The 27,204-nt window shown below is 40.2% G+C and overlaps 2 protein-coding genes across 2 annotated transcripts in view; one reads left to right on the top strand and one right to left on the bottom strand.

The window, feature by feature from the left end:
• Positions 1 to 7,699, top strand: part of LOC106581697 (G-protein coupled receptor 39) — a 30,024-nt gene extending 22,325 nt beyond the window's left edge. Inside the window, exon 2 of the mRNA XM_014163936.2 lies at positions 5,364 to 7,699. Within this exon, the coding sequence (XP_014019411.1) occupies positions 5,364 to 5,866 (503 nt within the window). The 3' untranslated portion in view covers positions 5,867 to 7,699. The remainder of the gene's footprint in view (positions 1 to 5,363) is intronic.
• A 9,842-nt stretch (positions 7,700 to 17,541) lies between these two features.
• Positions 17,542 to 27,204, bottom strand: part of LOC106581664 (ly6/PLAUR domain-containing protein 1) — a 59,913-nt gene continuing 50,250 nt past the window's right edge. Inside the window, exon 3 of the mRNA XM_014163865.2 lies at positions 17,542 to 18,275. Coding sequence (XP_014019340.1) covers positions 18,019 to 18,275 — 257 coding nt within the window. The 3' untranslated portion in view covers positions 17,542 to 18,018. The remainder of the gene's footprint in view (positions 18,276 to 27,204) is intronic.

The raw sequence follows: 27,204 nt of genomic DNA, 5'->3' as shown, positions 1-27,204 counted from the left end.
CATCCTAGATCTGAATGAAAGAAATAATCTTATTAAATACTTTTTTCTTTACATAGTTGAATGTGCTGACAACAAAATCACACAAAAATAATCAATGGAAATCCAATTTATCAACCCATGGAGGTCTGGATTTGGAGTCACACTGAAAATTAAAGTGGAAAACCACACTACAGGCTGATCCAACTTTGATGTAATGTCCTTAAAACAAGTCAAAATGAGGCTCAGTAGTGTGTGTGGCCTCCACGTGCCTGTATGACCTCCCTACAACACCTGGGCATGCTCCTGATGAGGTGGCGGATGGTCTCCTGAGGGATCTCCTCCCAGACCTGGACTAAAGCATCCGCCAACTCCTGGACAGTCTGTGGTGCAACGTGGCGTTGGTGGATGGAGCGAGACATGATGTCCCAGATGTGCTCAATTGGATTCAGGTCTGGGGAACGGGCGGGCCAGTCCATAGCATCAATGCCTTCCTCTTGCAGGAACTGCTGACACACTCCAGCCACATGAGGTCTAGCATTGTCTTGCATTAGGAGGAACCCAGGGCCAACCGCACCAGCATATGGTCTCACAAGGGGTCTGAGGATCTCATCTCGGTACCTAATGGCAGTCAGGCTACCTCTGGCGAGCACATGGAGGGCTGTGCGGCCCCCCAAAGAAATGCCACCACACACCATGACTGACCCAGCGCCAAACCGGTCATGCTGGAGGATGTTGCAGGCAGCAGAACGTTCTCCACGGCGTCTCCAGACTCTGTCACGTCTGTCATGTGCTCAGTGTGAACCTGCGTTCATCTGTGAAGAGCACAGGGTGCCAGTGGCGAATTTGCCAATCTTGGTGTTCTCTGGCAAATGCCAAACGTCCTGCACGGTGTTGGGCTGTAAGCACAACCCCCACCTGTGGACGTCGGGCCCTCATACCACCCTCATGGAGTCTGTTTCTGACCGTTTGAGCAGACACATGCACATTTGTGGCCTGCTGGAGGTCATTTTGCAGGGCTCTGGCAGTGCTTCTCCTGCTCCTCCTTGCACAAAGGCGGAGGTAGCGGTCCTGCTGCTGGGTTGTTGCCCTCTTACGGCCTCCTCCACATCTCCTGATGTACTGGCCTGTCTCCTGGTAGCGCCTCCATGCTCTGGACACTACGCTGACAGACACAGCAAACCTTCTTGCCACAGCTCGCATTGATGTGCCATCCTGGATGAGCTGCACTACCTGAGCCACTTGTGTGGGTTGTAGACTCCGTCTCATGCTACCACTAGAGTGAAAGCACCGCCAGCATTCAAAAGTGACCAAAACATCAGCCAGGAAGCATAGGAACTGAGAAGTGGTCTGTGGTCCCCACCTGCAGAACCACTCCTTTATTGGGGGTGTCTTGCTAATTGCCTATAATTTCCACCTGTTGTCTATTCCATTTGCACAACAGCATGTGAAATTTATTGTCAATCAGTGTTGCTTCCTAAGTGGACAGTTTGATTTTACAGAAGTGTGAGCAGTGTATAAAACAGTGGGTCAGACTCACGCTGGTGGAACAAACTTAAACGTGCACCTTTTTTATGCTGATTTGAATGTCATTGAGAAACAGAAAGATTTTTTTTTTTCTGAATTTAAAAGTAATCCTAGAAGTAATCATTTAGTTTTTAAAAAGTATCTGTAATCGGATTACTATATTTTAGCAGATCAGTTACTTACATGTAATCCGTTTCTCCCCAACCCTGTGCATGCCTGTGTGTGTGTCAGGGGACCAGGCTGTCCAGACTGTTCTTTCATATGCAGTGTGAGGCAGCAGGAGCGCCCAGCAGGATAGCCGAAGAAAAAACAGACCCTGAGCCAGAATATGGGTGTGTTTTGCCAAGTACTCGCTATTAAAGGATGATAATGGTGAATGGTGGTGGTGTACAGTGTGTGTGGGGGGGGGGGATCTGTGTGTGTGTGTGTGCATGTGTTTGTGCGCGTGCGTGCATGTGCATGTGTGTGTAGATGTGCACCATTTGTGTACCTTTTGTGTGCCTTGACAACAAGATCTTACTACAAATGTTTTGAGGTGTATGTGTGTGTGTTTTTTGGCATTATGTGTTATATTGTTATGGCATAAGACAAATACTAGACACTGTATTCAACCAAAGACCCACAACACAAAAATACAACATCAATCAACAGTCATTGACAACTACCATTATGGAAGCTATAACGTTTTAATGTTTTACAGTTTAATTCTGTTACGGTTTTACAGCACCAATCCATGCTGGCCCAATGGCAATTTTCCAGGTGACTGGCCACTCTAGAATGAGGAAGCCTTGGGATAGGAAGAACCAAACTCGGATCGATCTCCTCCCCAGGAAATTGGAGCAAATAGCTGTCGGGAATTGTCTTCATGGTTCTCTGTTCAACATTTGGACATGGTATTAGCTAAAAGGTCACGCGAAGGATAGACTTAATCGATTCTACAAGAATGGTAAACCTGTCAGGGAGAACCAGTGTCGACATCCAAGGGGGCTCTGTCTGACTGTAGTGTGCCAACACCTGGACTAGGCACTGGCAGAGCCATGTTGTTCTGAATGGCGGCCTTGGTATTTCATAGGCTGTACAGAACTAACAAAAACAAAGATTCCACACAAAGGGGGTTAAATCATTTTCAGACTTCATAGATGTCTCCACAATCAAATACAGGGGTAATTATGTTCCATCACAGAGTGGTGCATTTGCATGTCCCAAAACCCACCTCCAACAGTTTCACTGGGTCTTATGCCAAGCTCCAGTCCCATATGTATGATGAGTAATGTGTGTATGTGTAGGAATAAAGCACAGGAGCAGTGTATACAGTGCTTTAATTCCAGTCCCATTTATCCCTTTGCTGCATCGTTGGAAGGGTGGCCACTGATGGCATTTGGTAGCTGTCTGTATGTTGAGTGTTGACTAGCTCAGGACCTTGCTGTTAGGAGGGAAAGTATAAGTAAAGTAGTGGCTTTTATGAGCAGATTAGACTAGTTCCAGTTCCAGTTCAGTTCAGTTCTCTAATTTCATTATTTGTCTTTAAAAATGATATGGCTCAAACCACATGACAGTTGAATGAGAGGAATGAAAAACACCTCTCAGGATTATAAAGCTAATTTTCAATTATGAAGTAAAGGCCAACTTCCACAAGAACAACTTGGTCTGCAGAAAACAAATAGCCAGATCTATTATTGATAGTCAAATTACCACAAAACCCTTGGATATAATGTAATATAATAATGTTTGTTATAATAATGTCAAGATATCTCTTAAATATTAATGCACAGCCGTACACACTGAAAAACGTGCCAATTTTGGCAAAACTGTCTTACATTAGGAGTCATAACAGCATTCATATCCCTTCATTAATAATGTGTATATTAGATTCAAAATGTAAGAAAGTTTCGAACACCATTGGAGTCTTTTTGATGACATAAGCAAATCCTGCTTTGAAAATGTTGGTATTCATATGTTCCGGCTAAATATTCTGTCAGAAGTTTCCATTTGACTTATATCTCTATCAGAGATAAAAGTATCTCTATCAGTTTTCTGTTTACCCCTTTAGGCATGTATTGTCTAGAGATGTTTGAAATTAATAAAATATTTTAGTAAAACAAGACGTTTTTTTTTGCTTCCGATGTAACTTGACTTGTGGATGTAGCCAATTTCTATTTCCTTAACTTGATTTCAATTGGGAAATTGGAGCCCATTGACCTGTTACGTTTGAGTTCTTGATGCAGTCGATCAATGCTCTCAGGAATGTGTCTCTTCAGGAGGCATTTGTTGATGTGGAACTAAGCATTATTCATTTAGCATTAGAAATATGGTTGAGTGTGGATATTGTATCTTCAACACAATTCCGGCATGTTTGTAGGTAAAAGAATAGCTTAGCTATAAGAGTCCAAACTCACTACCACCAAGGGTTGGAGTTTAATCTCCACATGCTTTACTGTCAGCTTAGTCTACTTTAGCATGAGGCTTAAAGCATATAATAAATATGTGCTGAGAACATACTTCATGGTTTGTGCACCTGCTATAGCATACACATAACATACCAGGCTGATGCCATATAATCTAAGTCTACTTTCCAGTCATAAATAGCATACTGTACATTTCACATTTAAAGTTTCTCTGTCTTGAGTTTTCTGAGACCCATTCCTGACACTTGCTACTGTATGACTTTGCCTCATGGTGTATTCACACTTTGGAAGAATTCTGTAAGATCAACCTGCATTCAAGTCTGCACAAAAAAAAGATGTATAAACCAAAGCCAAAAGAACCCATATCCAGTGGGATTTGACCAATTTGCATGTGTATTTTTAGATAAGCAGCATAGTATGTACTGGAAATAAGAACAGTGCAGATATGTATGTCTAGAATCAACAACTTCATGTACATGTTGGTAAGCAAACTTAACAGTTTTAATTATTTCAACACTGAATAAGTGTTAGTTAATTAAACAGTGTTAAACATGTATTTTAACACCTAAAAATTGTTAGACTACAGCATGTTTAACACTTAAAATGTTTTACGATAAATTACAAAGATAGTTAACTGTGTGTGCGGGAGTTATTCTACCACTTTTTCATGCAGTGTATAACCTAGTCATCAGTGTTTTCCCCAAAGAGTACATACATTAGCCAGGGAGGAATGTTTCTAGAACCTGAACCTCATCATCACAGAGAACTTATACACTCAATTAATGTTTGTTTTTTTCATTCTTATTAAAACCCCATTTTATTTATTTTGGCAAGGATAATGTTCAGACAATGTTTTTCAGCAGTTGCCTTTATTCTGGGGTTTTCTTTTAAAATAATTGTTACACATCAAATAACACCCCCATGAATGAAAAAAAAAGACATAGCCCAGTTGATGTTTTTTCTTTATTTGTTGTATAATTTTTACCATTAGAATGGGTACTGTTGTAGTCTTGAAATTCACTAAAACAATCAAGGAGTCAGTAAGAATGTGTAATTACCCTCTCTAATGGACTACTCGCTGTCGACTTATAATGCAGCTCTTCTACTCTCAACTCCACTTCACTGTGACACAGGGCTGAATAAAATATTTACGTAGCTCATCATTTATTTTCGGATTTCACAGCATTTCAATGTAAGCCCTCAATTCATAATCAGTGGACCATTTAGTAGTATGCCAATATTAATAGAAATACAACTAAATTATTGAAATGTAATTTGAAATCAACGTGATCCCCCTAAGGACTAACTGGCCGTTTTTTGTACACCAGCACAGACCTCCATGCACTGACATTTATTAGCATTATTCATTAGTCTACTTCCCTATTCTTAATTACTTACTCTCCCTCTCTCTTCTTCCCCCTCTCTCGCTCCCTGTCTCCATCCCTCTTTTCTCAGGTTTAATAGTGGGCTCCCTCACTGTCTGCTGGCTACCCAACCAGGTGCGTCGCCTGATGACCGCCGCCGTGCCCAAGTCCAGCTGGACCATGCCCTACTTCCGCAGCTATGTGGTGCTGCACCCCGTGGCCGACACCTTCTTTTACCTCAGCTCCGTGCTCAACCCCTTCCTGTACAACCTCTCCTCCCGCCAGTTTCAACAGGTCTTCGTCCAGGTGCTGCGCTGCCGCCTCACCATTGAGCATGTCAACAAACGGACTCTGAGGAGCTCCGAGGCCAACCCGACCCGCTCGTTGCGGCCCCTGCTAAAGTCGCTGCGTTGTGGTCATGGCGGCAGGTCTACTCAGACTCAGAGCTTGGAGTTCAAGATGCTTACGTTCACTACCTTACATATTCCTAAGGACACTCCAGCTCCCAGCCCTGAGGAGGCCCTTTCCACAACCAATGAATCACGCTCAATTTCAGTGCGAAAGGGAAATGAGCCCGAAGAGACTGAAATATAAGGGGATGCATTCGGTGCTTTAAAGTTTATTCAAATACATATATCATAAAGTTGGCTTGTGTTTACACCTTATATTAACATGTGGTTGTCGTCAACCGAACGAGATGATCGGATCACTATGTGATCGAGATTTGTTGCTTCGACACATGGTAATAACATTTAGTCCACATTGTGACCAGATTCCCTGGTTCCCTCCCTGTATGCAAATTAAACCAACCTGCTGATATGACACAAACTGTATAAATTGACAAAACAGCGCACTTTTATAGTCAATAGTTTTATACTCTCATCATTACAGCCTACTTTTGTTATCCACAATTCAAGACTGAGCGTAATAGCCCACTGGTCAAACCACATCATTTCAACGTGGATAATTGGGTAATATTTGGTTGAGACGTTGATCAATGAGATTGCAACCTTTATTCACCCACTCCAAAGACAGTCAAAAGTTAGTTGAATTTCCAGTGTGTTATCACTATGCTTTCAACCATCTGCAATCTGGTTCATGTTATCAATCAACCAACCAACCAGAGTATTTACAAACAGAACAGGAACTAAATAATCCACGTGTATAGATCACATCTTTACTAATGTTGCAGAAATCTTCTCTAAATCAGTGTCCACACCCATCGGATGTAGTGATCATAATATAATAGCTATATCTAAAAAAATGTAAGTTCCAAAGCCTGGGCCTAAAATTGTGTATAAACGATCATCTTGCAATGAAAAATATTTGTTAGTCTGATGAGTGTAATGAGGAACATTCTGACGTTGCTCTTGAAGCATTTATGAAACTACTTCTTCCGGTTACTGATAGGCATGCACCCATCAAGAAACACTGTTAGAACTGATAAATCCCCATGGCTAGATGATTAAATTAAAATCTGTATGGCTGAGAGGGATGAGGCAAAGGGAATAGAAAATAAGTCTGACAACACAGCAGACTGGCAAACATACAGTAAATTGAGAAATCACATAACTAAACCGAAAGACGAATAAACTAAATCGAAAGACGAATAAACTATACTATGGAACAAAGATAAATGATATAAAGAATGATAGTAAAAATCTCTGGAGTACTTAAAATGAAATTCTAGGCAAAATAGCAAACTAGGCTCCATACTTCATTGAGGCAGGTGGCTTGTTCATAGCAAAACCTTATGATATTACCTACCAGTAAGAACTTTTTTTGTTGAAAGATTAGCAAACATAGGCATGACATGCAAATAACAAATGCTGAGCCTTCATATTCATGCATAATGGACCAAATAATGAATAAATTACAACTCATTTCAGGAAGCTAGGCATATGTCGCGTGTCATTACTTCACAGGAGAGCCATTTGAATGTAAACTTTTTTTGTTGTTGTAAAAATGCGTTTTTGGCACATGTGAACTTTCGTGTGCCTTAATAACAAACTTGTATGCCATCTGTAAATACGAATACAATTGTTAAATTACAAGTCTCGGAAAAAGACAAGAAGCTTCCCGCTAGCCATGAGTTCTGAAATCAGTGGAATTGGAGTATGATAGCTAAGGAGATGGAGAAAATTCTGGCGTTTGATTGCAAATGTGCAGAGGGAGTCGAAAAGAGAACACACAGAAGGCTGTTGTATAAAACACCTGTTTCCGGATTACATCTTCAAACTAAGGATTGGGCGCATGACCATGAGCGTGCCGTTCGTTGTTTTTTCCTTTCTATTGAAAACGCTATTGTCCGGTTGAAATATTATTGATTATTTAGACAATAGACAACCTGACGATTACTTATAAACATTGTTTGACATGTTTCGACAAAATAGCTAGCTAGCTAAGGTTAGCTGACTGGCTCGCTAGCTAACGTTACGCGTATGATCTGTGTAGTAATATTATTCTTATCTCAGAGCCATTTGCATTGCTAGTTATAGCCTAATGTTAGATAGCTAGCTATCATTGAACCTGGTTGGTTAGTTACCTGCAGATTCATGCTGGGATTATGGTTCATTGTTTAGCTAGCTAGCTAAAAAAATTTAAAAGACTCGACTATGAAAGTAACCATTTCAATAGAATGTTCATGATGTCACTGCAACAACTGTTGATAGACGTAGCTGGTAAATTCACTCTGGCTATCTACTCTAAGAGCAGTCTCATCTGAGTGTGCCAGAGCGCAGAATAACTGACAAATTTATGAATGCTCAACACCTGTTGAATATGGCCCGTGTCAGTAAACGTTGGCAAAAAAAGTGTAATTAAATTGTTGCCAGCAGCACAGTTACAGTCACCAATGCTCTGGATAACATAAAAACAGCCTAACCAGCTCTGCTAGGGAGAGTAAAATGGTCAGCGTGTGCTGTTCTTTCATTTGTGTCTGGAAATAGCTATCAAGCTAGCCAACGTTAGCCAGTTAGCTTGGGTGCTTGACTGCTGTGAGGTCAGAACGCTCGGATCAACCCTACTCCTCGGCCAGAGCGCCCAGTGTGTGCTCTGAACGGTCCAAGAGTGAAACGCTCTGAGTTTGTGAACACCCAGAGCACACTGAGCGCACTCTGGCACTCCAGATTGAAATTACACCAGTAGTATAAACCAGCCTTTATTTTTGAAATCTTTGGTTGTTTAGCACATGGCCTCACATGTGAATCCTTAAAGAGATGTGTGGAATTAAGGCTTAAGAGGGTGTAAACGATGCTGAATGGGTGTAGACAAAGAAGAGCTCTCTAGTAGGTTTACCATTTTCTCTTAAGTGAGGTTACAAGTTTATCAACTTTCAAATCAGAATTACTTTCCCATTGTTCCTCAACTTTAGTGTATGACCTACCATTTTCTAGCTCTGAGTCACTACTTTTATCAAATGTATGAAACACCATTTCAAATTTTGCTACATAAGACTGAATCGAGCCGGTCGGTCACAATTGATAAGAAGATTGTTGGAGCAGTTCTGTTAGACTTCAGTGCAGCTTTTGATGTCATTGATCACAACCTATTGCTGAAAAAAACGTAGGTGTTATGGATTTGCATCCTCTGCCTTCATATGGATTGAGAGTTACCGATCTAATAGAACACAGAGGCTTTTCGTTATGGAAGCCTCTCTCATGTAAATTCAGTTGAGTGTGGTGTACGCCAGGACAGCGGAGTCGATCACCACCTTCCGTAGACACCTGAAACCCCACCTCTTTAAGGAATACCTGGGATAGGATATAGTAATCCTTCTAACCCCCCCCCAAACAAAAAAAATATATAGATGTACTATTGTAAAGTGGTTGTTCCACTGGATATCATAAGGTGAATGCACCAATTTGTAAGTCGCTCTGGATAAGAGCGTCTGCTAAATGACGTAAATGTAAATGTAAATGTGTACCGTAGGGCAGCCAGCTAGGGCCATTATTGTTTTCTGTTTTTAGTAATGACCTTCTACTGACCTTGAATAAAACCTGTGTGTCTATGTATGCTGACGACTCAACAGTATACATGTCGGCTGCAAAAGTAAAATAAATAACTGACACCCTTAACAGAGCTCCAGTCAGTTTTAGAATGGGTAACTAACAATAGGCTGGTGCTAAATATCTACAAAACTAGAAGCATCGTTTTTGGGACAAATCACTTAATTTAGATCTGTTATTGAATAATGTGGCGCTTGAGCAAGTTGAGGAGACTAAACTGCTGGGTGTAACCCTAGAGAGCTTCTTATGGGCAGGTGGGACGGTAGCGTCCCACCTGGCCAACATCCGGTGAAATTGCAGAGTGCCAAATTCAAAATACAGAAATACTCATAATAAACATTCATAAAATATACAAGTGTTATACATCAGGTTAAAGATGAACTTCTTGTTAATCCAGCCGCTGTGTCAGATTTCAAAAAGGCTTTACGGCGATAGCATACCATGCGATTATCTGAGGACAGCGCCCCGCTTACAAAAGCATAAACATTTTCCAGACAAGTAGAGGAGTCACAAAAGTCAGAAATAGCGATACAATTAATCACTTACCTTTGATGATCTTCATATGGTTGCACTATCAAGACTCCCTGTTACACAATAAATGTTAATTTTGTTCAACAAAGTCCCTCTTTATGTCCCAAAATATCTGTTTTGTTGGCGCGTTTTGTTCAGTAATCCACTGGCTCCAGGGCGGTCAAAACATGCAGACGAATATCCTAATTGTACCGGTAAAGTTCATTGAAACATGTCAAACGATGTTTATAATTAATCCTCAGGTTGTCTATTGTCTACAGGCCATAGCTTTGTCACCTTGACTACTGCCCAGCTGTGCAGCAAAAAGGAACATAGGTAAATTGCAGTTGGTCCAAAACAAAGCAGCACATATAGCACTTAGATGTACACGGAGGGAAAATGTCAGTCTCTCCTGGCTCAAAGTTGTGAAGGGATTGACTGCATCACTATTGATCTTTGTGCAAGGTTTTGATGTGTTGAAGGTAATGCATTTTCTGTTCAAGCAGTTAGCACACAGTTTGGACACTCATTGGTACAACCCATGACATACAACCAGATATTTCTTCACAGTCCCCAGGTCCAGAACAGAGGCTTGGAAACGCACAGTATTAAATAGAGCCATGACTACATGGAACTGCCACCCCAGGTAACTCAAGCTAGCAATAAAAACAGATTCAAAAAACAGATAAAAGAACACCTTACTGCACAAAAAGGGGACCGTGAAGAGACTCAACCATTTTATATATCTTGTACTGTAATTTGAACTGTATTATGTATTAATATGTAGGCTGTGTGAAATGTTTTAAATTGATGTAGTTCAGTCCTTGACTAATAATATTCTGTACTATGTCATGTTTCATGTGGACACCGGGAAGAGTGGCTGATGTTTTTGCAGCGGCTAATGGGGATCCTAATAAATACCAAATACCAATCTAAAATCGTGCTCCGGTACTTCGGCGTCGAATAATGTATTTTTTAAACCTCCTGCGTTGTGCTAGATGTGTCAATATGTAGTTCATACATGCATGCATAATCTATGAGCAGAATTAGTGTTTTATCTCAATTAGCCACAAAAATCCTAGTTTGAAAGGGTCTGTTTTCTTGAAGTTGTGCCACGCCATTCTCCCTGCATTTCCTCACACGTGGGCCAGCCCCCTAGCAATTCCAGTTCTAGCCAATGAGCTTCAGCATCTCGCTTTTGAGTGACAAGTTGGCCTGACCTGCGTTATCCAAAGAGGTTGCAGGGTGGGCCCAACGGCTCAGTGGACACAGCAGAAAGAAAGAGAGAGAGAGAGAGAGAGAGAGAGAGAGAGCAATGACTTAGTGCACATATGTGACGTAGTATGCAGTGTTTACAGCCAAATTCATATTTATTTTTTGCGCTTTCAACCATTTAAAAGCACATCAAAGTTCAAATGGGAATACAATGTCAGATGTTTTGTTTATTTATGGGATAAACGCCTACACTATGTACATTACCTTGGAAAAAATGGATGACGACCGCCTCGTCCTTTTGCGGAGTTCATTTTTCCAAAGTAATTTACAGAACGGTGGCATTTATCGCGCTTCTACCACAGTTGCCAAAGAAAACAATATGAAAGCACACATTTACTGGTAGAAATAATTTGTATTTATTTATATTTGTATAAGCGAATTCATACTTTCTTATCTGTCGGTTACTAAAGATGCGACCCAGTCGTTCGTTCGATATTTGTGAATGCGACCCAGTCGTTCGATCTTTATGTTCTGTTGCCATGCTCAGTGGCAACGTTCAAATCCCTTGCTTGCTGCTAGGTAGCTACAGCTACGCAACCTCTTCAGCCAGAATAACAGTATATTTTATTCTGTTGCGTTTGTTTGTTTAAGCTTTTATCCCGCTTATACCACAGTTGCCAAAGAAAACAATATTATAAGCATAAATTTACCAATACAAATAAAAACGTTTTGTTGATATTTTCATTTAATTAAGCAAATTCATATTTTCATTTTTTGGTTGCTTGAGACGTTTGTTCAATATGTATGGATACAATGTCTCTGCAAAAGCTAAATCTATGTTAGCTAGTTACATTTTTTAGTCGTTGGACCTGCGTTTATAATGTATCCAATTTCAGTTTGTGTGATTTTTGGTTTATCTTTCTGTAATTTTGCAACAAGTACGGTCTGCGTGTAGGCGCTTACTGCTTCATGATTGCAAGGTGTCCCAATATCTCTTCTGTCATGTTATCTTGTTTTAATGTACATTCTAGATTGCCCTTCTAGCCAATCAGAAACGAGTATTCAACAAAGCTGTTGTAGAAAACAGATTGTGTCATCACTGTGCATCATCAAATAACCATGATTGCAGTTGAGATTAAATTAAAAGTACATAGTACAAGTGATCATTGTCCTTTGAGATTCTCTGCAGATTATTACAGCAACTGTGAAGATTTTCACAGACCTGCGATGACCTATGCATGCTATCATGAACATGCGCGCTTTATGTGACTACATTAGAAGAAAATAATAATTATGAGTGACCTCAAAATGTGTCCATGGATGTGTTACTCATTTTAAGGTTGAATGTTACATTAGTCTTAATTTTAGACTACTTTCTGTATTACAAAAGTAATATTGAATTGCGTTTGGTTAACAACACAACCAAATATCAACATTTAAAGAAGATTTATCTACTGCTTAGATGGTACCATCTGAGCCGCTGGCTTAATCCCATTCTTTAACCTTTGTTTTTGGTTGAGTTGGAGACGTTAATCCAACAAATAACGGGTTAACAAGTTAGTAGGCTATTTATTGAATTTCATAAGTTATATTGAATTGTGTTTTGATGTCAATTTAACCAAATATCAACATTTGAAGGAGCTGCATCTTCTGCTTGGATAGTACCATTTGTGCCACCGACTTAGTCTGGCTTTATTTCCAGTTTGTCTACAAATATATCATTGATATATTGAATTCATGTCTCCATCTCAACCAAAAACCTAAGTTAAAGAATAGGACTAAGTCAAATCAAACTTGAAATGCAATTTAAATATTCTTTAACTGTTGATATTTGGTTGCACTGACAACCAAACAATTAAATATCCTTCAATTTAAAATCAACCAGAACTTGAAATCTTAGGCCTATTGTATTGTTTATTTATAGTTGAATTCTGGAGTGAATTGAAACAATAGCTGTTGATGGCTTTGCAAATGCTTTATAGGCCTAAATATACTTTTTTCAAATCCAGTACATTTGCCAAGCAGATTCAACGTCACAATGCGTTGATAAATTACTTTCAAACAATGTTGATTCAATCAGTTTGTGCCCAGTGCGAGGCTACTATCCCGATAACCTCGACCTGTCCACAGCCGTACAAATAAATATTCAGAGTATCTCTCCCATCCATAAAAAAAAAAATCACCACACAGACGAGCTGAGTATCTGGTGTGTGTACAAAGTATAATTACTGCACTGTATAAATAAAAATTACACTTAGGCCCTAATGCACAGAGTAGAATAGGCTACAAAGTGTATCTCCAAATGACGCAATGCATTATCCAAACAGGTCTGGACAAGTTTGTTCTTTACGCATGTATATTTACATACACCACTGTTCAAAAGTTTGGGGTCACTTAGAAATGTCCTTGTTTTTGAAAGAAAAGCTCATTTTTTGTCCTTTAAAATAACATCAAATTGATCAGAAATACAGTGTAGATATTGTTAATGTTGTAAATGACCATTGTAGCTGGAAACGGCAGATTTTCTATGGAATATCTAAATAGGCGTAGAGGCCCATTATCAGCAACCATCACTCCTGTGATCCAATTGCACATTGTGTTAGCTAATCCAAGTTTATCATTTTAAAAGGCTAATTGATCATTAGAAAACCATTTTGCAATTATGTTAGCACAGCTGAAAACTGCTGTGCTCATTAAAGAAGCAATAAAACCAGCCTTCTTTAGACTGGAGCATCAGCATTTTTGGGTTCGATTACAGGCTCAAAATGGCCAGAAACAAATACCTTTCTTCTGAAACGTGTCAGTCGATTCTTGTTGTGAGAAATGAAGGCTTGCGTGAAATTGCCAAGAAACTGAACATCTCGTACAGCGCTGTGTACTACTCCCTTCATAGAACAGCGCAAACTGTCTCTAACCAGAATAGAAAGAGGAGTGGGAGGCCCCGTTGCACAACTGAGCAAGAGGACAAGTACATTAGAGTGTCTAGTTTAAGAAACTCACAAGTCCTCAACTGGCAGCTTCATTAAATAGTACCAGCAAAACACCAGTCTCAACGTCAACAGTGACGAGGCAACTCTGCGATGCTGGCCTTGTAGGCAGAGTTGCAAAGAAAAAGCCATATCTCAGACTGACCAATAAAAAGAAAAGATTAAGATTGGCAAAAGAACACTGGACAGAGGAACTCTGCCTAGAAGGCCAGCATCCCGGAGTCGCCTCTTTACTGGTTGCTAATAATGGGCCTCTGTACTCCTACGTAGATATTCCATTAAAAAAAATCTTCTGCTTCCAGCTACAATAGTCATTTACAACATTAACAATGTATTCACTGTATTTCTGATCAATTTGATGTTATTTTAATGGCCAATTTTTTTTGCTTTTCTTTCAAAAACAAGGACATTTCTAAGTGACCCCAAACTTTTGAACAGTAGTGTACGTTGTCTTTATATTATTGTAGTCTTGTCTTGAAAATAAACTTTAGTATATACTGTACCTAAACAGTACCAACAAGAAAAAAAGTGACATGCAGGGAGAACGACGTGGTTTACTTTCCTCCAAATCATTGATCAGTGATAATTCACTAACGGAACCTCAATATGGTAACCTACCGTAGGCATGTGGTCACATTATGAAAATGCATGGATAATAGCGTCAAATCGATAAAAAGTGCAAAGGAGCGCGCATGCAATGAAAATGGATTTATAAAAGGAATAAAGTGCAAATCTAAAAGTAATCTAAAGTTTCCTTTATATTGAAGCCTACATTAGTGTATATTAGACAGTATATTAGACTCATGCTCACAAAAAGCAATGTGCTTTTACACATTAGTTTGGACAATTTCTGCACTTTATTGATAGCTGCAAAATACCCCCAAGCCATAAGACTGCTGAACAATTAATCAAAAGGCTACACAGACTATTTGCATTGATCCCCCCCATATTACCTCAACTAACCTGTACCCCCGCACATTGACTCAGTACCGGTACCCCCTGTACATAGCCTCGTTATTGTAACTTTTTTTACTTTAGTTTATTCAGTAAATATTTTCTTAACTCTTATTTTCTAAAAATTGCATTGTTGGTTAAGGGCTTGTAAGTAAGCATTTCATGGTAAGGTCTACACCTGTTGTATTTGGCGCATGTGACAAATACAATTTCATTTGATAAACGTGACTAAATATGTTTCTTGGCTTCGGTTATGAAGTAGATTTGATGTGGTGAGTCAAATACAGTCAAGAATGACTTCAAGGTGACCATAAAAGTTGAACCCAAGGAGAGCCACTAAGCTCTCTTCTCGATCACTGTATTCCTCTCAATCGGAGAGGAATACAGTGTATCCTCCAAAAAAGACTGCAACAATCTGTCACAAGCTGATTTGTAAGTGTGGTGCCTCTACAGTCTAAAGACGTGAAGAGTCTAACATATTACATGCAGTCAAAGCACAGTCAAGATCATTTTTACCAGTTTCATCTCATACTGTACATTTAAAAAGTTGGAACATTGGAAAATGTTTGTATTGGATGTGTTGATTACAGTGAATTGTTTCCTTGACAAGAGAAACACTTCTCCATACTGTAACTCATATTATCACATTCACAAAATGTTCTCAACACTGTTCATCATGACCTGGTGACTGCATTGTACATTGTGTCCAAAGTATTATTTTCCATTGATTTGCATGGCATCCATAACTAACCACTGACAGAGTTGACGACTTCCTAAAATAGATGCCGTAATCCAAAAAATGGTCCACTTTGTTGGTTTATTTGTGTTTTTGTTCATCTTGTGTCTGTAGTCCAGTTCAGCTTTATAGCACGATTCACAATTAGAGACAACATTCCCGTTGTCGCAGAGACTCAATCAGAAATTAACATTTGTACAGTAGCACGCAAAATTTAGCGCTTCAGCGATACCGATTGAATAGAGCCCTTACTGTACAAATATACCTCTTCCAGCTCATCTACAAATATACAGTTGAAGTCGGAAGTTTACATACACTTAGCTTGGAGTCATTAAAACTAGTTTTTCAACCACTCCTCAAATTTCTTGTTAACAAACTATAGTTTTGGCAAGTCGGTTAGGACATCTACTTTGTGCATGACACAAGTAATTTTTCCAACAATTGTTTAGACAGATTATTTCACTTATAATTCACTGTATCACAATTCCAGTGAGTCAGAAGTTTACATAAACCAAGTTGACTGTGCCTTTAAACAACTTGGAACATTCCAGAAAATGATGTCATGGCTTTAGAAGCTTCTGATAGGCTAATTGACATCATTTGAGTCAATAGGAGGTGTACCTGTGGATGTATTTCAAGGCCTACCTTCAAACCCAGTACTTCTTTGCTTGACATCATTGGAAAATCTAAAGAAAAATCTCAAATCTAAAGAAAAAGACCTCAGAAAAAAATGTGTAGACCTCCACAAGTCTGGTTCATCCTTGGGAGCAATTTCCAAATGCCTGAAGGTACCACGTTCATCTGTACAAACAATAGTACGCAAGTATAAACACCATGGGACCACGCAGCCGTCATACCACTCAGGAAGGAGACGCGTTGTCTCCTAGACATGAATGTACTTTGGTGTGAAAAGTGAAAATCAATCCCAGAACAACAGCAACCGACCTTGTGAAGATGATGGAGGAAACAGGTACAAAAGTATTTAAATCCACAGTAAAACAAGTCCTGTATTGACATAACCTGAAAGGCCGGTCAGCAAGGAAGAAGCCACTGCTCCAAAACTGCCATAAAAAAGCCAGACTACGGTTTGCAACTGCACACGGGGACAAAGATTGTACTTTTTGGAGAAATGTCCTCTGGTCTGATGAAACAAAAATAGAACTGTTTAGCCATAATGACCATCGTTATGTTAGGAGGAAAAAGGGGGAGGCTTGCAAGCCGAAGAACACCATCCCAACCGTGAAGAAAGAACAGGGGTGGCAGCATCATGTTGTGGGGGTGCTTTGCTGCAGGAGGGACTGGTGCATTTCACAAAATAGATGGCATCAAGAGGCAGGAAAATTATGTGGATCTATTGAAGCAACATCTCAAGACATCAGTCTGGAAGTTAAAGCTTGGTCGCAAATGGGTCTTCCAAATGGACAATGACCCCAAGAATACTCCTAAAGTTGTGGCAAACTGGCTTAAGGACAACAAAGTCAAGGTATTGGAGTGGCCATCAGAAAGCCCTGACCTCAATCCCATAGAAAATTTGTGGGCAGAACTGAAAAAGCGTGTGCGAGCAAGGCAGCCTACAAACCTGACTCAGTTACACCAGCTCTGTCAGGAGGAATGGGCCAAAATTCACCCAACTTATTGTTGGAAGCTTGTGGAAGGCTACCCGAAACGTTTGACCCAAGTTAAACAATTTAAAGGCAATGTCACCAAATACTAATTGAGTGTATGTAAACTTCTGGCCCACTGGGAATGTGATGAAAGAAATGAAAGCTGAAATAAATCCTTCTCTCTACTATTATTCTGACATTTCACATTCTTAAAATAAAGTGGTGATCCTAACTGACCTAAGACAGGGAATTTTTACTAGGATTAAATGTCAGGAATTGTGAAAAACGGAGTTTAAATGTATTTGGCTAAGGTGTATGTAAACTTCCGACTTCAACTGTACATATTACCTTGTAGTGCCCTCAGTTGGCAAGTCAATATCTGTCGATCAGTGATGGCAATGTAAAGATCAGCCCCATAGAGTCCACAGAACAAAATGTGACCCATTCGAAGTGATATTGCTCCATGGCCACCTCACTTCCACTCGCCAAAGTCCTTTCATGTGGTGCATATGACTGACACTATAAACATATTTGGGAGGTTCCTTCAGAACCTTTCTTCAATCAATGACCCTCGACCTTTAGTTGCTGTCCTTATTAGGACATAATCTAAATACAGTGTCTATGTTAGGACAGCGTCATATATCCATTGACGATATGGACACCGTACAGGCAGGCAAGCCTAAAAAATTTGAACCACAGTCTTGATGAGACCAAACCAGCCAATCGTACGCTCTCAGCTGAATATGGAGGGTGGGTGCAGGAGGAAGGGAAGAAAAAGGAGGGAGAGGCTGTGTAGTGGGCTTAGGGACGAGGAGGCAGAGGGAACTCTGTTTCTGGAACTCTGTTTCTTCTGACGGGGTCCATTACAGAGGGGAGTGTTGCAGCAGCTGATGCACACCGAGTAGAGTTTCCCTGTGCAGAACTGCTGGTAGCCAGAGGAGGCGATGAGGCAGGCCCCAGACGAGGCGCAGGACTTGCGGTAGTGCTTCCCTGGAACAAGAACAGAAATGTGGCCATTAGATGCTGTTTGCGCAGCACGGGTGTAGTGCTGCCAGAGCGCGGGGGAGTGGCACTCCGTCACTTGTTTAAATTTGAGGATACACAGAGCTAGTAAAACTAATAAATGCTATTTAAAGGGAAACTTCACTCTGGCTCAGCCACGGCATATAGTCATTACTATATTAACATTATTACGTTTTATCATAAACATAAAAATGATCGTAACCACAGCCTAGAACAAACACATTTTAATTTCATTGCACGATTCGAGAAGTTTCGACTTCCTGTGTATTTGGCTGCTCATAGTGAAGCACAAAGTCCGGCATTTGTAACGAATGCAGATACCACTCTGCTAGGTAGATGTAGGGACGTGCCCACAAACTTGGGATGATGGCGTTATTTACTTTTGAACAACCAACACAATAATCTCATTACTTCTCTAGGCAAAATTGTTTTGAAAATGTTTGTTTTTCTCTAACTTTTGTCACATGCCTGTGTGATGTTCTGTGTCCGGCTATGCTAATTACAAACAAGCGCAACATGACTTATGTTTCAGCATTCTACATTCCAGAGATTTACCCAGATGCTGCCTGTGGCTTGCGGCTATCAAGAATGATGCTGCAATGTTCATGATATCAGGCTCTTGAGAATGATTTAGTAAAACATTTTGTCAGGATTAATTTGCTACACAGTCTGTTGTAGTGTAATAATTTTGTGAGAGGACAATGCTTATCTTTTTGACCTCAATGTACATGTAGACCTGTGGCATACAATGTAGGAAAGACAATTTGCCATATCAGACTGATACTTATGGGGGACTAACCACTGTTAACAGTACATGCAAAGCATGAAATTCAGTAATAGGGAGATGCCTAACACGCAGGAGCGACCCGTCATTCAGGCTCGCCACTGTTTTGAGCCCCACCTGTTTAGCTAAAAATAAATACATATTTTACATGTTTTGCATGTTATTTTGGCATTAATACGTGTCACATATCAGTTTGCAAGCAATGAAAAACATTTTTGTTAACAAAAGCCGCATACAAACATGCTTATTTGCTTTCTTGAATAAGGCAGCTCCAAAATGCAGGTGTTTCAGCCTAGCTCAGTGCTTTCTGTAGTGGTGGGGCAGCCAGCAGAAAATACGGAGCATAGGGGTTAGTAATGTTCTCGTTGCACCATGATTAGCTCAGTGTTCAAATCACATTATATCTACAGTAGCTTTGATTGGACTGGACTCAACATTATACTTCCAAAATCTTAGCAGGCAAACATCATCATAAATTAAGTCGACAAATCCTTTTCAATCCTTGTCATATGAAGACAAATTATGAAGACAAAACGTATCGGTCATCGGCCATTGGACAAACATTACACAAGTTAGAAATCGCAAATTCAACAATGAGTGATTTGGAAGGAACCAGTGGCTAGCTGAAAGCATTGCAAAGCAATCGCTAGCCTGCTATTCAGTGGAGTGGATGTGTGGTCCAAATCTGGGTTTAAGGTTCTCTTTTCCAAGCTTAAAAGGATAAACATTCAACATTGGCCATGCTGTCAATCCAGCATGATTTCTGCTGCTTTCAAAACAACTAGAAACTCGGAAATCACAGACTTCAGTGAGTTCAAGACACCTGGGAACTCTGAAAAAAACAAGCTCCGAATGGAAAAGTTTTGAACTGTCATCCAACTAGGAATTCCAAGTCGGGAACTCGGGCCTCTTTCTAAACCTCTGACCTGAAGATCCCTAAGGTCATGCTTCAACCTTTTTCCGAGTTCCCAGTTGTCTTGAAAGCACCATAAATCCAAAGAATGACAGGCTTTGATCACAGAATTTGCCAACGAAGGACCGCCACACCACCTTCCTGTTCAAGTGAGCACAGCACAACGTGAGTCCAAACATGTATTGTATGCTGCAGCATAAATTATGTAATATGCCAGGGAGATATGTATACTATAGGTAACAAACTAATTCTAAGTATATGTTGTGTAGTAAGCTGTTAGTAGCCCATGTGCCTCACCCTAATAATTTGGTCCCTTTTCCCCTGATAATTTAGCCTACTGTTCAGACTTGGTGTACAGGGAGAATACTGTAAGACTGGCCAATGTTCCGAATTCTGTCGCTGTACATTTCAAAGTGCTGAACAAGTAGTTAAATTGACTACGTCCATCCTAGCTCGCTCATTAATGTCTTAATCGAAATGACAGATTATCCGCCTCTTATCAGCTCGTCGTCTGCTTATGCCAAAGTTTGTACATCTCAATTGTCAGTAGAAACCACATTTGTTTAAGCAAGTCAGCCATATCACTCCCGAGTGGCACACCGGTCTTAGGCACTGCATCCCAGTGCAAGAGGCATCACTGCAGTCCCTGGTTTGAATCCAGGCTGTATCACAACTGGCCGTGATTTGGAGTCCCATAGGGCGACGCACAATTGGCCCAGTGTTGTCCGGGTTTGGCCGGGGTAGGCCGTCATTATAAATAAGAATTTGTTCTTAACTGACTTGCCTAGTTAAATAAAGGTTAAATAAAAAATGTACAGCTGTTTGTTTTTACTATTTCACTGCCAGACAAAGCTCCGCTGATAGCCAGGTGTAACAGTGGTAAGGTGTTGGACCTGCAGTTTGGACTCTGCTGTTGGGACAGCTTTAAGTAGGCCCTAACAGATTGTGGACACCGTTTGCCACCGTTATAGTGCAATTAATGTATTGTTTAGTGTTGTGGCTTTGCTGGCATGCATCTAAAACCCTTTTTTTGAGTTTGCCCCACGAAGATTTACATGCTATAATTGCCACTGCTAAAACGCAAAACAATGTCGTAAAGAAATGGTTCACAGTTGGCAGCTATTTTTAAAGACGCTATTGTAAATCCACTTCTCTCCCCAACTGGTATCAAACATTCAATTCTGAACAGATGAAGTTTAGCCTACAACATTATGGCTTTGTGGGCTAAAAACAAGGGGATATCCTACCACACCACAAAGACACTGGGTCATCAAACCTGACTCACATCTTTACAGGACGAACACATCAGTGTAAGTTACATGCAGAGCTGTCAGGTGGTGGAACGCTGTGCTTAAATGCAAGACAATAGCGTTCTCCTTTTCTATGGGGAGACTAGCAAGTAAACAAGGCATCTGAAATTTGACTTGAAAGGGGCAACAATAGATATTTTATTCCAGTACTCATTCCAGTACTCAAAAAACATGTTTTCATTTCCTGTCAGTTCACCATTTATATTTTCTCAAAATAGCATTATTTTGTCCATACGAATATCATTACAGCTACCTATCATTATAGCAGACCTGTTTTTACTTCCCAAAAAAGTCTATCAAAACGTATCATAAGACCTTTTGCCCTTATTTGACGGCTATCAAAGATGGCCGTCAAATAATCTGTTCTCCTGAATAGAAAGTATCCTGCAGCTACAGACTCCGTACCAAAGATGACCCAGTTTATTAAAGCCATCTTTTAAAAAAACTTGTTGACTTACCTTTGTATTTAACTCACATCGAGAGAATTCCTGTGGTACTTAGTGGCGGCATATTTCGGACTCCAATCCTGGCAAAAGCAGCTGAGTGGGTGAATTTCTATCATTTTCATTTAAACTCCTAAACCCTTGTCACCTGTCACCATCACACAATCTATTGACGAACCACAGTTCATTCTGTCACACACGTTGTTTCCACGTCATTTCAACCAAAAAATTAAATGTGATGGTTGAATCAACTTGGAAAATTGATTGGATTTGCAAAAAGTAATCAACGGTAAAGGAATTTAGTATTTTCTTTCACCCATCTCTTAACCTAAATCCAATGACATGGTGAAATGTTTTGTTTATTTCACGTTGAATTGACGTTAGTTGACAACTCAACCGAATAAAAATCTAAACTAGACGTTGAACTGATGTCTGTGCCTATAGGGAGACTTCATTTCAGATGACAATAAGTTTGAAAAGACACATAAAAAACACTGTCTCGCAAAATGACAAATGTTTAATTGAGACTTGAAACTATCCCTACTATGATATATTGAATAAGCTAAATATGAGGAACAATGTATTATAAATCAAAATTTCAGCTGTAGAAAAGGATGCTGGGGAATATGCACATTTTTGTGCACATGTTTCTGAAAATATACTTTAAATATATTTTGTGGACATAAGTATACTTTCAAAAAAGTATATTTAAGTATATTTTCTTGAGATATGAAAAAGTATACTCTCAGGAGTGCAATAAACAACCGTTATTGTCAACTTTCTCTGCACTCATCTGAACAGGAATTCAGAAAGTACAGTGCCTGCCAAAAGTATTCATACGCCTTCGATTTATTCAAATGTTGTTAAAAATGTGGATTAAAATTGATTTCATTGTAATTTTTGTCAACAATCTACACAAAAATACTTGAATGTCGAAGTGGAAGATTTCTATTTAAAAGATTGATAGAAATTAAGTAACTAAAATTGTCATTGCATACATGCTAGAAACACCGTCGGCAGCGATTACAGCGGTGAGTCTTCTTGGGTAAGTCTCTAAGAGCTTTTACACACCTGGATTGTGCAATGTTAGCCCTTCATTATTTTCATAATTCTTCAAGCTCTGTCTAGATGTTGGTGCTCATGCATACACAGCAAATTTAAAGCGAGCAGATTTTTGTCACAACTGTAACCTGAACCCACTCAGGAACCTCCACTGTCTTCTTGGTAAGCAACTCCAGTGTAGATTTGGCTTTGTGTTGCAGGTTACTGTCCTGCTGAAAGGTGAATTCAAATCAAATCAAACTTTATTGGTCACATACACGTGTTTAGCAGAGGTTATTGCGGGTGTAGCAAAATGCTTGTGCTTCTAACAAGTAATATCTAAGAATTTCACAACATATACCCAATACACACAAATCTAAGTAAAGGAATGGAATTAAGAATATATAAATATATGGACGAGCAATGTCAGAGCGGTATAGACTAAGATACAGTAGAATAGTATAGAATACAGTATATACAGATATTAGATGAGTAATGCAAGACATGCAAACATTATTAAAGTGACATCAAAGTGACTAGTGTTCCATTTATTAAAGTGGCCAATGATTTCAAGTCTGTGTATATAGGCAGCAGCCCCTCTGTGCTAGTGATGGCTATTTAACAGTCTGATGGCCATGAGATTGAAAAACAGCTTCTGTCTCTCGGTCCCAGCTAGGATGCATCTGTACTGACCGCGCCTTCTGGATGATAGCAGGTGAACAGGCAGTGGCTACGGTGGTTGTTGTCCATGATGACCTTTCTGGCCTTCCTTTGACATCGGGTGCTGTAGGTGTCCTGTTGTAGGATTTTGCCTGTACTTAGCGCCATCCCGTTTCTTTTTATCTGGAAAAACTTCCCAGTATTTTGCCTATGTAAAGCATACCCATACCATGATGCAGCCACCACCATGCTTGAATATAAGTTGGCAGTTACTCAGTGATGTGTTGGATTTGCCCCAAACATAAGACTTTGCATTTATTCTGTATATTTGTATTATTTCACTCATTTAAATCATTAAATGTGAGTCAATACAATGTTGTTGATCCATCCTCAGTTCTACCATCACATCCATTGAATGAGTGGGTTTAAGTTTAATGATTGTGAACATAGTATACCAAAAGACAATGAATATAAATTACACATTTAATAAGTGTGTTGAAATGTAATGATAGTATATTTATAAACTCAGGACCCTGTCTTTCATTGATAATTCGTAAAAATCCAAATAACTTCACAGATCTTCATTGTAAAGGGTTAAAACTGTTTCCCATGCTTGTTCAATGAAAAAAAACAATTAATGAACACGCACCTGTGGAACGGTCATTAAGACACTAACAGCTTACAGATGGTAGGCAATTAAGGTCACATTTATGAAAACTTAGGACACTAAAGAGGCCTTTCTACTGACTCTGAAAAACACCAAAAGAAAGATGCCCAGGGTCCCTGCTCATTTGCATGAATGTGCCTTAGGCATGCTGCAAGGAGGCATGAGGACTGCAGATGTGGCCAGGGCAATAAATTGCAATGTCCGTACTGTGAGATGCCTAAGACAGAGCTACAGGGAGACAGGACGGACAGCTGATTGTCCTCGCAGTGGCAGACCATGTGTAACAACACCTGCACAGGATCGGTACATCCAAACATCACCCCTGCGGGACAGGTACAGGATGGCAACAACAACTGCCCCAGTTACACCAGGAACGCACAATCCCTCCATCAGTGCTCAGACTGTCCGCAATAGGCTGAGAGAGGCTGGACAGGGCTCGTACGCCTGTTGTAAGGCAGGTCCTCACCAGACATCACCGGCAACAACGTCACCTATGGGCACAAACCCACCGTCGCTGGACAAGACAGGACTGGCAAAAGGTGCTCTTCACTGACGGGTCACAGTTTTGTCTCACCAGGGGTGATGGTCGGATTTGCGTTTATTATCGAAGGAATGAGCGTTACACCGAGGCCTGTACTCTGGAGTGGGATCGATTTGGAGGTGGAAGGTACCTCATGGTCTGGGGCGGTGTGTCAAAGCATCATCAGACTGAGCTTTGTGTCATTGCAGGCAATCTCAACGCTGTGAGTTACAGGGAAGACATCCTCCTCCCTCGTGTGGTACCCTTCCTGTAGGCTCATCCTGACATGACCCTCCAGCATGACAATGCCACCAGCCATACTGCTCGTTCTGTGCGTGATTTCCTGCAAGACAGGAATGTCAGTGTTCTGCCATGGCCAGTGAAGAGCCCGGATCTCAATCCCATTGAGCACGTCTGGGACCTGTTGGATCGGAGGGTGAGGGCTAGGGCCATTCCCCCCAGAAATGTCCATGAACTGGCAGGTGCCTTGGTGGAAGAGTGAGGTAACATCTCACAGCAAGAACTGGCAAATCTGGTGCAGTCGATGAGGAGGAGATGCATGCACTGCAGTGCTTAATGCAGCTGGTGGCCACACCCAATACTGACTGTTACTTTTGATTTTGACCCCCCCCTTTGTTCAGGGACGCATTATTCTATTTCTGTTAGTCACATGTCTATGGAACTTGTTCAGTTTATGTCTCAGTTGTTGAATCTTATGTTAATTAACACAGTTGACAGTGAGAGGACATTTCTTATTTCTGTATATTTAAGTAAACTTGATATATTAAAATACTTTTTTTCCCCACATAGGATCTAATTTAAAATTAGCCAGGTATAACAAAATTGTTTGTCTGATGGTTATTTTCCATTTAGTGTTAATGTCTAACAGGTTACTGTGTTATGTTATAATTTCACTGTATAGGCAACAATGTCATATTGCAAGTAAACAGACCCATGAGTTGTTCGTAATCTAATTCAAGGAAAAACGGTCACGACTCAAAATACAGAAAACTCAAATCTCAGTGTGTACGCGACCATTCAGAAAACAAGAAAATGTGCACCTACAAAAGTGTTGACGTCGGTGTTAGTCAAGCCCAATAGACTACATACATGCCTGAATGTCAAAGTATAAATACTACCGGTGCTAGCAAACCTTTGAACATTGTGTCAAAACAAATGTTGGTGCCGAGAAAGTGCTCAGCTGACACCTTGTCTCAGAAAGCCCATCTAGCATTCCTATTTGTGTGCCATTTCAACCATGGAGTTTACACTGTCACGGTGCCTTTCCATTATAAAAGTGGAAACTGAGGCAGTGACATAATTCCAATTAAAGGTCTTTGTCCACATATGTCATCTCAGTGGCATCCTAAGCAGGTAAACATAACAGTTTTTGAAAAGTTCTGGAAAAAAATAAGATCTTCGATGAGTAGTCCATGACAGCATAGCAACCAGAGAAGTATGCAATAGTTTGTTTTCTATTGTCAGGCTACAACATGAAATAAACTAAATTCAAGAACAATTCAAACTGTCACCTTGTGTTTGATGTATGTACCTAATGTCCAATAATTGGTACTTCGTGAGATCATAGAAATATGCATAACATCCTTTTAAGATATTATTTCAATAATATGGATGACTGCATGTATCATCCTGAACTTTGTATACGATACAAAGCGAAACGCTTGTGTTTCTAGGCCAACACGTGCAGTAATATCTAACAATTTCACAACAATGCACTGTTTGCCATCATTTAGATTAGAAGTCAAATAAAATAAAAGCTAATTTTTTAGCAGATGTTATTGCGGGTGTAGCGAAACGCTTGTGTTTCTAGGCCAACACGTGCAGTAATATCTAACAATTTCACAACAATGCACACATATCTAAAGTAAAGGAATGGAATTAAGAATATATAAATATTTGGACGAGTAATGTCGGGGCGACTAAAATGCAGTAAAATAGAATAAAGTATAACCATATGAAATGAGTAATGTAAAATATGTAAACATTGTTAAAGTGACTAGTGTTCCATTATTAAAGTGTCCAGGGATTTCAAGTCTAAGTATATAGGGCAGCAGCCTCTAAGGTGCTAGTAACAGTCTGATGGCCTTGAGATTGAAAAACAGATTCTGTCTCTCGGTCCCAACTTTAATGCACTTGTACTGACCTCACCTTCTGGCTGATAGCGGGGTGAACAGGCAGTGGCTCAGGTGGTTGTTGTCCTTGGTCTTTTTGGCCTTCCTGTGACATCGGGTGCTGTTGGTATCCTGGAGGGCAGGTAGTTTGCCCCTGGTTATGCGTTGGGCAGACCGCACCACCCTCTGGAGAGCCCTATGGTTGCGGGTGGTGCAGTTGCCGTACCAGGCGGTAATAAAGCCCAACAGGATGCTCTCAATTGTAGATGTTTGTGAGGGTTTTAGGTGCCAAACCAAATTTATTCAGCCTCCTGAGGTTGAAGAGGTGCTGTTGCGCCTTCTTCACCACACTGTCTGTGTGGGTGGACCATTTCAGTTTGTCAGTGATGTGTACGCCAAGGAACTTGAAGCTTTCCACCTTCTCCA

The sequence above is a fragment of the Salmo salar genome, chromosome ssa21 (assembly GCF_905237065.1).
Source record: "Salmo salar chromosome ssa21, Ssal_v3.1, whole genome shotgun sequence".
Classification (NCBI taxonomy): domain Eukaryota; kingdom Metazoa; phylum Chordata; class Actinopteri; order Salmoniformes; family Salmonidae; genus Salmo; species Salmo salar.
This window is presented reverse-complemented; position numbering and strand designations above follow the sequence as displayed.